The sequence below is a fragment of the Cicer arietinum genome, chromosome 6 (assembly GCF_000331145.2).
Source record: "Cicer arietinum cultivar CDC Frontier isolate Library 1 chromosome 6, Cicar.CDCFrontier_v2.0, whole genome shotgun sequence".
Taxonomy (NCBI): domain Eukaryota; kingdom Viridiplantae; phylum Streptophyta; class Magnoliopsida; order Fabales; family Fabaceae; genus Cicer; species Cicer arietinum.
The window spans coordinates 19787307-19800344 of record NC_021165.2 but is presented as its reverse complement, the minus strand read 5'-3'; the positions used below and the strand labels follow the sequence as shown (position 1 = coordinate 19800344).

The 13038-nt window shown below is 33.0% G+C and overlaps 3 protein-coding genes across 3 annotated transcripts in view; 1 reads left to right on the top strand and 2 right to left on the bottom strand.

Annotated features, from left to right (window-relative positions):
• The first annotated feature begins 516 nt into the window (after positions 1-516).
• LOC101493236 (cyclin-dependent protein kinase inhibitor SMR11) lies at positions 517-2187 on the top strand. Its single transcript, XM_004505468.4, has 2 exons — positions 517-1318; positions 1702-2187. Exons 1-2 carry the CDS (start codon positions 718-720, stop codon positions 1770-1772), a joined length of 672 nt encoding a protein of 223 aa, XP_004505525.1. The 5' UTR covers positions 517-717; the 3' UTR covers positions 1773-2187.
• A 540-nt stretch (positions 2188-2727) lies between these two features.
• On the bottom strand, positions 2728-4922 carry LOC101492905 (ras-related protein RABA1f). Its single transcript, XM_004505467.4, has 2 exons — positions 4469-4922; positions 2728-3508 (listed from the first exon to the last, which is right to left on the bottom strand). Exons 1-2 carry the CDS (start codon positions 4687-4689, stop codon positions 3076-3078), a joined length of 654 nt encoding a protein of 217 aa, XP_004505524.1. The 5' UTR covers positions 4690-4922; the 3' UTR covers positions 2728-3075.
• A 1782-nt stretch (positions 4923-6704) lies between these two features.
• LOC101492574 (uncharacterized) overlaps positions 6705-13038 on the bottom strand; it is a 12587-nt gene continuing 6253 nt past the window's right edge. The window contains exons 11-19 of the mRNA XM_004505466.4: positions 12555-12609; positions 12353-12477; positions 10386-10459; positions 10096-10145; positions 9858-9944; positions 8595-8645; positions 8435-8518; positions 7648-7698; positions 6705-7114 (exon numbers count right to left, since the gene is read on the bottom strand). Of these exons, the coding sequence (XP_004505523.1) occupies positions 7031-7114; positions 7648-7698; positions 8435-8518; positions 8595-8645; positions 9858-9944; positions 10096-10145; positions 10386-10459; positions 12353-12477; positions 12555-12609 (661 nt within the window). The 3' untranslated portion in view covers positions 6705-7030. The remainder of the gene's footprint in view (positions 7115-7647; positions 7699-8434; positions 8519-8594; positions 8646-9857; positions 9945-10095; positions 10146-10385; positions 10460-12352; positions 12478-12554; positions 12610-13038) is intronic.

Genomic DNA, 13038 nt, shown 5'->3' with positions numbered 1-13038 from the left:
TAATTTTTTCTACTAATCAAATAAATAAAAAATAATAATAAAAAAAATTATTTTTGTCATTATCTCCATTATAATTTGTATGTAGATTAGAACGATTACCACATGTTTGTATAATGTTGAGTTTGAAGTTATACATAAAATAAAAAATAGAATAAGCCGACTCAAAAGAAAAAATAGAAGGAAATCGTTTGTATAATTGTTAGATGCCTATGAATTTGATTGCTTCTACTCTAAGTAAGTCACAAAAATCAAACTAATTTATTTATTTATTTATAAATTATCAAAAAGTTGTCAACTTTAATTAACACAATTCAACTCTGATTGTATCTTCAAGTAGATGGTCGCATACCCGACAACAATACCTTCTCCAATAAATGTAGGACAACTTAATATATATTTTTTAAATGGACATTTTGATTAATTTTAAAAAGAATATATATATTGATATATATATAAAAAAAACACATTTTACCATCGACCATTTATAAAAGTACTCTAAAGTAGCCATGATAAATGTTTCACATATTTAGTTGGAGGAAAGTTGTGGAAAATAAGGGGAAAAAAAAGTGAGACACGTGCGAGAAAGGGTTTTTAGCGGATCTATCTATATCTTTATTTTGCTCGCGCTTGTTTGCTGCGGCGGCGGCATCGGCATCGGCTGTAAAGCTATACCTAACTTCCACTTCCTCCATAATCGTTTCATTCAACTCACTTCACATGGATCTCAGCGACGAAAAAAGTGTTGCGACGAAAATGAACGTTTCTTGTTCTAAAACCAACCAAAAAGACGATGCAACAGATTGTAATTGTATAGTTCCTGTAACTCCCAACACTGTCAAAGAAACTTCAGATTCGGAATTTCAGTCACCTCTAACATTGACGGTTGTTAGGAAACAACTTAACCGGGCCCACATTCATTCCCAACTTGACAATTCTACCCCTCCAACACCTAACGCTATCCTCGTCGACTCATTTGCTTTCACTACTGAAGAAATGGCGGCGCGTGCATCTCAATCTACCAAGTACCTCTGTGAAATCAGAAACACCGTTTCCCGTCAACTTCATTTCCGTTCCTCCGTTCACCCCTACGAATCTATTTCTGATCAAGAAATCATCGAATCTTTACATGAAAACCTTTTGCAGTTCATTCTTTCAAAGCAAATTGAAGAGTTTCTTCCTTCAATCTCAAAAGATTCTGATGATGAATGTAAATCGCCTCCTTCACGGATTTGTTTCAATGGAATTAGTGATATTACTCCCGGTGCACCTCGTAAAGTCAAACGCTTGGGTCAACAAAGGATCGTCAAATTAGGGTTATGTAAGAAGCTTGAATTCTGACACTAGTTTCATGTTCATTTGTAATCTTAGATGCATTTAGTTTTTTGTGGTGTTGATTAATTCTGACATTTATGTGTTCCTTGTATATCTAATTGTTTAATTTGTAGCTTAGCTTTAACTTAGCTTAGCTTGTTTGTTTTTTAATAATAATAGTATAATTTTACAGGGAACAATTGCATTTGACCAAACTCATAAATAAATGTAGTATTAGCAGTAGCAGCATAATTGTTATGTACACTATTGATGTTAGATTGTTTTACAATGAATTACTACTGCCTGCTTGATAAATTAATCATTTGTCTTTGTTTATTTACTCTGCTTTAATTTTTTGGTATATGTTTTTGATTTCATATATATTGACAGCTCATGTTCAAGCAAAACAAATGGATTTTAATGATGGGATCCCCCACTTGACAGATGGTCTGCTATTGTAAATTTTCCATGAGAGGTTTCAACTTTAAAATTGTGATGATTGGAGTGTTCCTATGAATGGTTTTTATTGTAATATTGGCATTTCTGTTCTTGTATGGAGGATTAGTTACGATGAAATGGATTCTGTGCATTTTTGGATGGTGGTGAAATTGACAAAATCACGGCGAGTCTATATGATTTTTGCAAAAGTTGCATTTTGTAGCTTCTAAAAAATCACGGAGCCATGTGCTCTTGCCAAATTCACAGGCCATCCAAACATATGCATAGAGACTTCATATTCAATTTGATGGCGAGCCTTCCCATTTGTGCTCATTTTTGGTTTGGGATATTCAGCATCTTTTACAGAGTGATTGAGCTTTTGTGGAGGTACATTTATGTAGTGGTAGTGAATATATTGTTGATCATGTTGCTTATCTATTCTTGGTCATTCCAATTCTTTGGGCTGTGTGTTTCTAGACAACTCTCCAGAGTCACTAGTTCTGCTTGCTTCTTTGGAAGAAAAATGTTTGTCAAGATATTTATAAATTAATAAATTGTAGAACAAGTATTATATTATAACTGAAAAAAGGAGTGGAGTGCTTCAAGTGTAGTGCAGTTGTTTGCAATTTACGAAATAGGGACAAGACATTGACACTCACACGTTGTAATATTTAAAATAAAAAAAGAATTAATTTATTGTAATCAACACGATAGTGTTAGGCATTATGACATGCCTTCAATAAAGAAGTATTGGTGCTTAAAGCATGCAATCCTCTTTTTTATTTTTGACAAACAATTCTCTTCTTCTAAGCTGAGCACTATATTATTTAAACATGCGTCTAGATGAGTTTTTTAACTTGCGAAGGAGCTTCTATGCCAATAACAAAAACGTTATAAAGATTAAGTTGATAGTTTTACATCAGAACAGCATTAAGCAGTATATGCACATTACAAATTCAGGATTGAACAATACTCGTCTCTATCAAAAGAACTTTTCTTTTTCCAGTGGTAAAGAAAATTAGAGGAAGAGTAACAAGTATTGTAACTTCTGAACAACCTAGTGACAGGATATCCCTTTCATTTAATACAGTGTACTTTCTTACATCTAAGGGTAAAATGATATAATCCCTATGACCAAACAACACTTAGTAAAAAAAGTGGCAAAATAATAACTCGACAAAACATGTGGGAAAAAATACAAAAAAGAAAGCTTAGGTATTAAAACATTTCACATGGATCCTAAATACTGAGGAATGGTTGACTCATTCACAGATAGATATACTGTTTGTTGTGAAGACTTTCATTTCGTTTCTATTATCACTCAAACTACGCCGAACAGCATCCAACCTTTTTAACAGCTGAAACATCATCTCTACTGCCAACATTGATTGTCTGTCCTTTGGGCAAGGCAGCAGGGTCATCTCCAATCTCGAGAGTCTTCCTACTAACAACTCGATATATTTGAGTGAGCACTTCTGTGAAAGAATTGTCGACATTTAAAGACTCGAGCGCAGACGTTTCCATAAAAAACGTATTTTCTCTTTCAGCAAATGCCTTAGCATCGTCAGTGGACACGGCACGCAGGTGACGAAGATCAGCCTTGTTCCCCACAAGCATAATTACAATGTTGGCATCTGTGTGATCCCGAAGTTCCTTTAACCATCTCTCCATGTTTTCGAAAGTTACATGCCTTGTAACATCATACACAAGCAATGCACCGACAGCGCCTCGATAATATGCACTTGTGATCGCTCGATATCTGTGGAAATAGAAATTAACAAGGATGAGATGGATATATATATAAGCACAATGGAATGTAAAATACAACAGTAAAAAGAAACTCCTATTTTAGACTTCCAAAATACAAAACAGAAAACTCAGTCCTTCAAAGAATTGAGACCAAGTTCGTCTCTCAACCATTGAAAGTATCATCAACAGTGTCCTTTGTGCTGATTGATGGATTAAATTGATGTCAACTTTGCATGAATGAAGGAGCAGATTTGATTGAGGTACTAACTAGTTTCAACTTTTTGGAGGACCAAAGTCACTTTTATGACTGAGGAATCAAATTGGTGTCAATTTTCTGAGTACAAAAGTGATATCACTTACATCATTATTGGACAATTAAATGGTGTTTATAACTATATTTACTATTCCAACCTCTGTTTCAAGATTTGCTGCTGTCAAATAACTCCTACATTCGGAGTCAAAAACAAAAATTCTACAGAACTTAAACTTGAACCCATCCAATCTTTTAATCAAACGGCCACTAATTGTTGATTGTGTAAATAATGTAGGGTTCCCTGACTGCAAATAATCTCGATCCCTAAGAAGCCTTCAACCCATTCACCATTTACAGAAGAAATCATCAATTTTGCAACTTTCTTAATACATGCATCAAACATGCCATTAATAAATAGTACTACAACATAGAAAATTGTCCCAGAAAATGTAAACCGTATTCTCCAGTCTGCAGCATAATCCTAAGTTTGCATTTTTAACCACACAATGCTTAATTTTCCTGTGTCCTAATCACCCAGATCAAAAGCCAGAACCCCGTAACAGAAAATAAAAATTCAAATTCATGAATCCTGCATCATTGCCAAATCAAATCTTATTTTGAAATATTAAAAAACATAAAACCATGGCCCATTAAAATATAACCAAACCCCACTAAATTTGAAAATTAAAAAAAATGAGAAATGAGATCAGAAGGAACCTTTCTTGTCCTGCGGTATCCCAAATTTGTGCCTTTATAATCTTATCATCGACGTGTATGCTGCGTGTTGCGAATTCAACACCAATGGTGGATTTAGATTCCAAACTGAATTCATTTTTGGTGAATCGTGACAAGAGGTTGGATTTACCGACGCCGGAGTCTCCGATCAGAACCACCTTAAATAGGTAGTCGTAGTCGTCGTCGGCCCTGTACGCACCCATTTTTGTGTCTCTTATATGGCGGTGGATTTGAAGTATGGAAGGGGTTTAGAAATTTAAGGAAAGGGAATTATTTCAAATTTCAGCATTGGAGAGAGAGAGAGAGAGAGATGCATTGGTTTAATTGTTGTTTATGATTACAGAAAGAAAAAGAAAGAGAGGAGGGAGGAGGAGAAGCATTCAAAGCTGGAATTAAATGGAATTAAAAATATTATTATTATCATTATAAAAAGACACTGCATGGGTTGTTGGTTGGGTTGGCTTAATTTTACTTTTTCCTCCCTCCATAAATTAAAATATTATTAATTAGTTTAGAAAACACAAAAGCAAAGTTGAAATTGATCACCTCTTTCTTTTATTTCCCTCTCCTTTTACTTTTGGTTAAAATATAGAGGTAGTATCTATATTAGAATTTATATAAAAGTCTCTTTAAAAATGTTGATATGTTGAATTTATGTAAAGGTCTCTTTAAGAATGTTGAATTTAAATTTTTTCCCTTCTTTTTTATATTTAAAGTGTGTGAATTTAACTACTAAACTAAGTATTTTGCATGATTCATTTGAGTGTGGTAATCATAATGCATACATACTCTTTTCCATTATTTTATGTTAGTATTTTATTTTTCTCTTAAATTTTCTAAGAACAAAAATAAATTTTTAATTTAATTTATATAAATTACTAGTGTAAATAATTTATACACCGTCAATTAATTACAACCATCAAGTCTTTAATAATATTTGACTTTTACCTTAACTACTTATTATTCACTTGATTGATCATAATTTTAAAATAAAATCATTTTTTTCTATTTAAAAACATTTTTATTCTTTAATGTTGTTTATTAATATTTTAAGTTGCTTATTCTACACCAAGAAGCATGCAAGTATACCTTACCAACGAAATATTATAAATTTTAAATACCAAATAAAAATTAACATAACAATATTGGTGGATCATAACTAGGTAGTACATGTGTAAAAAGATTATTAGCACCAGTATTGGTGTATCATTTAAGTTTGGTGCAACAAGTATCATTATAACAGGCCAGAATAAACAAGCATTTCGTGCTAATGGAACACAACCGTACCTGTTTTATAAATAGTATCTTACTTTTCTTGCTGCGCTGTTTCAGTCATAGAAAAAAGTACATTTATTGAGTTAACCGTTACATTGCTGAAGTTATGTCGAGGAAACTGGATTTATTTCGCAATTCACATAATTGACTTGACATTTCTACAACCAGATGCTCAACATACGACAAGAGGAATATTATCTTCTGTTGATTTAGACCTTTTGAAGTTTGACATACTTGATCCGTATCTCAATTAGTATTTTAGAAGTATATGTGAAAATTTTAAAGATATATTAATAATGAAAAATGTGTTGAAGCTTTCTAAAAATAAGATCATTATTAGTATCCTCATGGGATAAAATCAGCATTGATGTGTATCATTGTACGTTTTTTATTTAATGTTTGATACTCATTTTAATGCAATTAGACTAGAAACACATCTTAGACTATTTTAACAATCTCTAATTAATAGTCTAATATGATAGTTGTTTGGCCTAATAATGATAATTAAAATCAGTGAAATATTACTTTGAATTTATGTTTAAAAGACTTCAGATTCATTCTTAACTCAGACATTCCTTCCAACTAACAGTGCAGCAGGAAAATAAAGTGTCTACTTATATGTTCAACTGGTAGTAAGAACAGCCAATCTGCTTGGAGGCTCAAGTAGATCCATACATCAAATATCAATATTAAGAACAATATATCCTCTTTTTTAGACCAAATGGAGGCTCAAGCCTTTTGCATGACATCAAATATGAACAGACATTTACTAGAATAATACAACTGTTACGTACTTTACAATGTCCAACAAACACTATTACATCTAATCTGTTCCAGTATTAACTAGCTTCTGTTAACAAAATTATTATATCCTCAAACGAGAAAGACCATGATAAATGTAAATTAATAAATGGTAAGCAAATAAAATTAGCATTCTGATCAGTTCATAAATAAAGCTTAATCTTCTAAAACAAAAATGTTTGATGTATTACATAACAATGAATAGCTTATTTCCTAGCCAATAGGCAATTATAATCATTTCTTAGAATGCAAAATTGAGTTGCTTTATCACACTATCAATGAATATTGCTTTTTTTTGCCAAAAAAAAAGAATATTTCGTTGTGGTGCCTGTAATACAATACTTGAATTTAAGTAAGAACCTGATGTTGAAAACTTCTGCTCGTAACAACTATACTATATGTTGAATAAATTAATGTTACAAAATTTAATCGAGGAAAACTCCTCGTTCCTTTGGCTTATTGCCCTCCTCATTCCTTTGGCTTTCTACTCATGGTTTTACGCTTGTTAGCATCAAGGTATTTCTTCCGTAACCTGATAGTCTTTGGTGTAACCTTCATGCCAAAAAGAAATGTCACAACCAACAAAAACAATCAAATAGTAATATCTTTTGGTCACATTAAGCCTTTCTAATTGAATTATAGCCTTTCTAAACATTTTATCAGAAAATCATTCCTTCCTAAACCAAATTGTCGTCATAATATTCCCTCCAAGAATTTTTCCACAAAATTAGTTCTCGAATAAAAGATACACAACTGTCACTAAATTCATCCATACAACTAAGTAAATAACTAAAATGATGGCCAAAAAGAACAAATCTGGTGACAGTTTTTGAAACTTTTGAGGAATTAATTTGACAAAAAAAATCGTTAGAGGACTAATATGGCTACTCTGTAATCATTGAAGGAGTAATTTGGTGACAAATATTTAGAGGATATATATGACGACATGATATTTGATGAACCAATTCAAGGATTTACATAAAATTTTATTTGGTACTGGTCATGGAGTGGAGGGCACCCTTATACATTTTCATCACAAAAATCAAGTAAAACTAACCATTAATAAATACTAGATTGGAACGTACCTCAATAAGCTCATCTGAAGCTACATACCCTATAGCTTCTTCAAGTGTCATCTGCAACCAAAGAATCATCAGATATAAGTAAACATATTAAGCTCAAGAACCGTCTTCATATTGAGGTTTTTCTGCTAATTACTTCCGGATCACATACAAAATATTTCAAACAGCCGCAAAATGATGCAAGCTCGAGTACATAACACTTCCTAGGGTCCTTGAAAGATTTTGGCAATTACAGCATATAGTAGAATCCAAGAAATGCAAAGGACTCAAAAAGCATATTGAAAATGTTGATAATTTTTTATTTCACCATTTGATATCAATGAAATTCATCCATGCTTCATAAGTTTTCCTATTTGAAAACCGTGGGATCAAAAATATTAGAAAATATTTTTTATTCAATAAATCATTATTTAAAATAATCGAACAGAAACTTCAAAAACTTTAACTATTTGGTCAGAGATTTCCAAAGCATCTATGTCATACAGGTAGATGCAAGATTGTAAATACTATACATACAGCTATCAGTGAGCCTGCAAGTTTTCCTTGCAGTAAACTGAGATTTCATTTCACCACATCACCCTATTTTTATTTCAATAAAAAAACTGATATTTAAAAATATCAGGACATGTGAACTCCTAACTATGTCTCTTCAAGTGATGAACCTGCAACTCATTGCTGGACATCCATGTGTTTGAATGCACATTAACCATGAATTATGTAGGCATCAAAATTCTCCATTTTCTATAATATGCAAGATTTAAAGGCATAATTTTGGCACATAAATACATACAAGGCGAGGAGGAGTCAGCTTCACATTCTCATCCTTGGAAGCAGATCGTATATTTGTAAGTGCTTTAGCCCTCACTGGATTGACCTGCAATATATATCAGGCTTTGTCAGTGAGTCACCAGCTTTGATGTAACACTGGCCGTTAGGCTAAGAATTCTTACATCAAGATCTGTATCCCGTGAATGTTCTCCAACAATCATTCCATCATAAGTCTGTAAACCAAAGAACAATAATTATAGGCATTATGTACGAGAAACTTATATGTGCAATACAAGCAAAAGCTAGATGAAAGCTGAAACAGTATAAAGTAATTTAAATTAAGCACACTTTCTCATGTATCATTATCACTCCAAGGTCAAAGTATTTGAGCATAATTTGAACAAACGCCCCACTTGTATTCCGGAAAAAAAATCGTGGCGAGAGGAAGGGAAAGGAAAGGGAGCAAAGTCTTTTCTAGACCTCTTTTTGCTCCCCCAACATTTTTGGAGGGGAGTGAATCAAAATAATTTATAAACCATTTAAAATTCCTCCCCTCCCCTTGAAATAAACATAAATCCAATTAAAATTTCTCTCCTCCCCTCTTTTGAACCAAACATATCTTTATTCCCCTTCTCTCCCCTCCCATCCACTGGGGATAGGAGTTTTAATAGAAGGGAGGAAAGGGGAGGGCAGGAATTTTAAAATCTTGTGTTTGGGTTCAACGGCGGAGGTATTTTAAAGGAGGAAAAGTGTAAAATTACATTTTTCATCCTTGTAATATTTAATAAGATTACATTCTAAATATGAAGTAAATCTTCTCTCCCCTTCAAATCCCCCACTTTTGGAGGGGAGCTAAAATTGCCTTAGGAGGGATTTTGCTCCCCTCCAAATAGTTGTACCACACAACTCAAATTTTACACAATCCCTCCCCCTCTCATCCCTTCTAACCAAACACACCTTACATTTAACTTCTTAAGCAGTACATATCTTCCTGTTTAATAGAAGGATGGTCTAGCAAGAAAAAAAATTTAAAGGTACATGTTGAGAATAATAAGACTAAATATCTTTAGAAGATTTTATTTAGATTTATATTTAAATATATTTAAGACTTGGAATAAGATATCATTAGGATATATAATTTATATTTTTGTTTAGAATATGTTCCTTATTTTAAAGATATGTAAGCCCAGAGGGACACAGTGTTTCCTATCAGAAACTCATCTTGAATAAGCACATTAAATGAACACATTGTCAATCCATAGTGGACAAAACAGTAAGAGAAGAGGTCACAGCTATTTTCTTTGGGGAGGGGTTTAAAACATGAAAACTGAGATGGAAAAATTAGTAGCAAATAATAAATGCTTAGATCAGAACAATTTTTTGAAAAAATGGTTCAGATGGAAGATATAATACATGAAATAGCAGGAGAAGGGATTGGCTCCTACCTCCATTCCAGGAGTTACAAAAAGAGTCCCACGAGCTTCTAAGCTCATCAATGCATGAGAAGTGATTGGACCATAACCCACTGACACCTGTTCAATTAAGGGAACAACATTCAGTAGGCACAAGTTCAAAAGTTGACCAAAATCACGCTGAAAAGGCTTTATGATTTAAAACAAGTATATTATGCGAGTAGTGACTCGGTGTATTTGTTGAAGCAGGGAAAGCAGCAGAGAAACATACCAGTACTCCTTTCCTCACATTGCCAAGAGGGCCTCGAAATTTTTCATATGCTGCAAGGTTACAATAACACATCATAAAATATATGTATGGATGGAGGATGTATGTGAAAAATCAACTTTAATAGATTAATTGCAAAAATGGAAGTGCTAAAAAATAGTGAGGCATTATTACAATATGCAAGAATCAAGATCCACAAACATAAATAAGCAAAGCCTAAATCATGGGGGAAGCTAAACAACATGATTTGGAAAACATATAAAAAGAGATTTTTTTTGGCAGAAGATGCATACTGAGGAAAGCACGGTGCATAAACCCAGTTCCACGTGTCTCACTGCTGAACACACTCCTGTAACCAACCAGGCCCCTGAACAAACAGTAATAAAGAAGTTACTAGATTTGTCGCACATCTGATTTTACTATAACTGTAATGCCTGTTAGAAAATATTACACTGTTATAGTATCTTGATAGGATTTGTTTCTTATCTTAGACTATCTCTGAAAATTAGTTTTCAAAATTCTTTATTATCATTATAATTTGAACCTCTATTCAATAAGGATTCGGATTTTGGAGTCATGTATTATTATAAACAAAAGCCTAGTGTTCAGCCTTTTTATCCAAATTCAAACATATCAAGTCGTATTCATAATTCAAATTCTTTAATCTTGCTCTTGCTCTTGCTCTTCTCTCTATCTAAAACTCTATACCATTTGTTTGGAGAAACCGGATTTATAAAAATGTGGCAAAATGAGACTAAATAGACATGATGTTGTATTGCTATGTACTTATGTGGTTTGTCAACAAAAAAAAATTGTTCTTGTATAAGTTTCTTATGATATTGTTCAAACTTTTTTACTTCATTTATGTAAAATTGTTAAAATACCATCATAACAAACTTTTTTACTTCATGTGTGTGTTTGTTCAAATTTGATTGGTTAGTTTAATGTAATGCAATTTATAAATTTACAAATGTGATTGCGAATCTAATATAATGTAACTTTATCAAATTATGAATAATTTTTGTTCGAAGATAGAAAATATTATTCATAAAATATAATTTTCACGGGCATCATATGGGTCCAACATCTAGTACCCTCACCACGATTTAGAATTGTATTTTCTCCATGATGTATTTTGCTGTCATATTCTCTAATGCTTGGGAGTCTACTACAATAACTGTTCTTGTCAGCATGTGAGATCCACATGCCCTCTGCCGTCTTTTCGCTATGGTCTAGTTTTGTTTGCCAACCCTACCTGTTTAGAACACTTTTAGCATGTGAGTCTCTCATTTGAGTTTCATTCACTACCGTTGGCTGCTCATGTAGAACCTCCATGTGATCTCCCTGAATCTAACCTAGATTGAGTGTGTTTCTCTGAAAGCACTGGTTTTGCCTAAATTACGGTTTGCCACTGGTTTTGCCTAAATTATGGTTTGCCACTGGTTTGGCCTAAATTATGGTTTGCCACTGGTTTTGGCTAAATTACGGTTTGCCACTGGTTTTGTCTCAACTGTGGTTTGGAATTCGGTTTGTCATGGTTGCAGTTTGCTCTGATTTTATCTCTCAGTTGCACCTTTACACCACTTGCAGTTTTGCAATGGTTTTGTCACAGTTGTAAGAGGTTTGCCACCATTTTATTTTTTTCATTTTTGTAATGTTGCCCCAAGTTTTGTCACAACCACAATATGGTCTAAATTCCGTTCTCTACCTATTTTCACTGAAAACGATTATTAATAAAAAGAAATGGTTGAGCTCCGGTAAATGAAGCAAGAACTAAACAAGAGTACAAAATGAGTATAAAACTCTCAAAGGCATTCGAGCAGTTTTTTCTCTCCAACACCATTGACTTACAAAAAAATTGTTTTCTCACTACTAACTGACTACTCATTATCCTTTCCCTCCATAACTAATTTCCTCTCTTCTATAACTAACTCCTGTTGCTGTATTACTAACAGCTGTTAGAATTATTAATTCCCCCTATTTCCTTTTATTTTGTCTAACATTCACTCTTTTAACTAATGGGTGACTATCAGACACTTAGATTTTCATTCTCCTGCTTTCCTTTTTTAATCATCTCAGCAAGATTATATAAGAAAGTCACAAGGTTGGCAAAAGGTTATCATCACTTCCACGAAAGGAACAAAGAGATGTACATATATAGTGTTTCGATATGGATCTATATTTTTGGCCTATGATATGTGCTTGGGGTAAACAAATCAAAGAGATAATTCAAGATGGATAAAAAGACAACAAAGCCAACCTTGATGGACAAGTCAAAGACAATCTAGTTCGACCAACAGTTCCCGCAACAGGACCCATGTCAGTAACTTCAGCTCGTCTGTGAGACAAGGCCTCCATTACAAAGCCAACGTGCTCATCATTTACCTGCGATAGATCCATTATAATATTAAAAGTCCGAACTCTTGTACAAGCATACTATACACACCAAATTGAATTATTACCTCAATTGTAACTTCTTCTATTGGCTCAAGTTTCTGACTATTTTCTGTTTTATACCTAAACAATCCATAGCAAAAGGATATCAAAACAGAATATATGAAGAATAAAAAAGGTAAAAAATGTGTGCTGAAAGAATGTATATCACATGATTTGACCAAAATCACTACTGAACCATCAATCTAGGATATTTGGCCAGATCAAACATTTTGGACCTTTCAAGAATATTTGACGTGAAGTTAAGAAGTATAAATACAAAAAATGCAAAAATAAAATAAAAAAGCCCAGTTTTGTGCTTATTGGTTTTGTTTAGTTCACAAACGAATCTTATTATGTTATTAGTGCTATTTGCTGGACTTGTACTGGACTTAGAAAAGGAGCACAAGGTTGATATTCTGTATCAAATTACTCCTATTTTTCTCATCCATTTCTATCTTTTTCCAATAATTTCTGTTGTGGAAATCAAACCAGTCCTTAGAGCCCCCCCCC

Bases quoted from the DNA above. Each gene is read 5' to 3' on its own strand.
- LOC101493236 (XM_004505468.4), top strand. From the start codon at position 718: ATGGATCTCAGCGACGAAAAAAGTGTTGCGACGAAAATGAACGTTTCT. The intron at 1,319-1,701 runs GTAAGAAGCTTG...ATATATTGACAG, and splicing joins GATCGTCAAATTAGGGTTAT to CTCATGTTCAAGCAAAACAA.
- LOC101492905 (XM_004505467.4), bottom strand. From the start codon at position 4,689: ATGGGTGCGTACAGGGCCGACGACGACTACGACTACCTATTTAAGGTG. The intron at 3,509-4,468 runs GTTCCTTCTGAT...CTATTTCCACAG, and splicing joins GATACCGCAGGACAAGAAAG to ATATCGAGCGATCACAAGTG.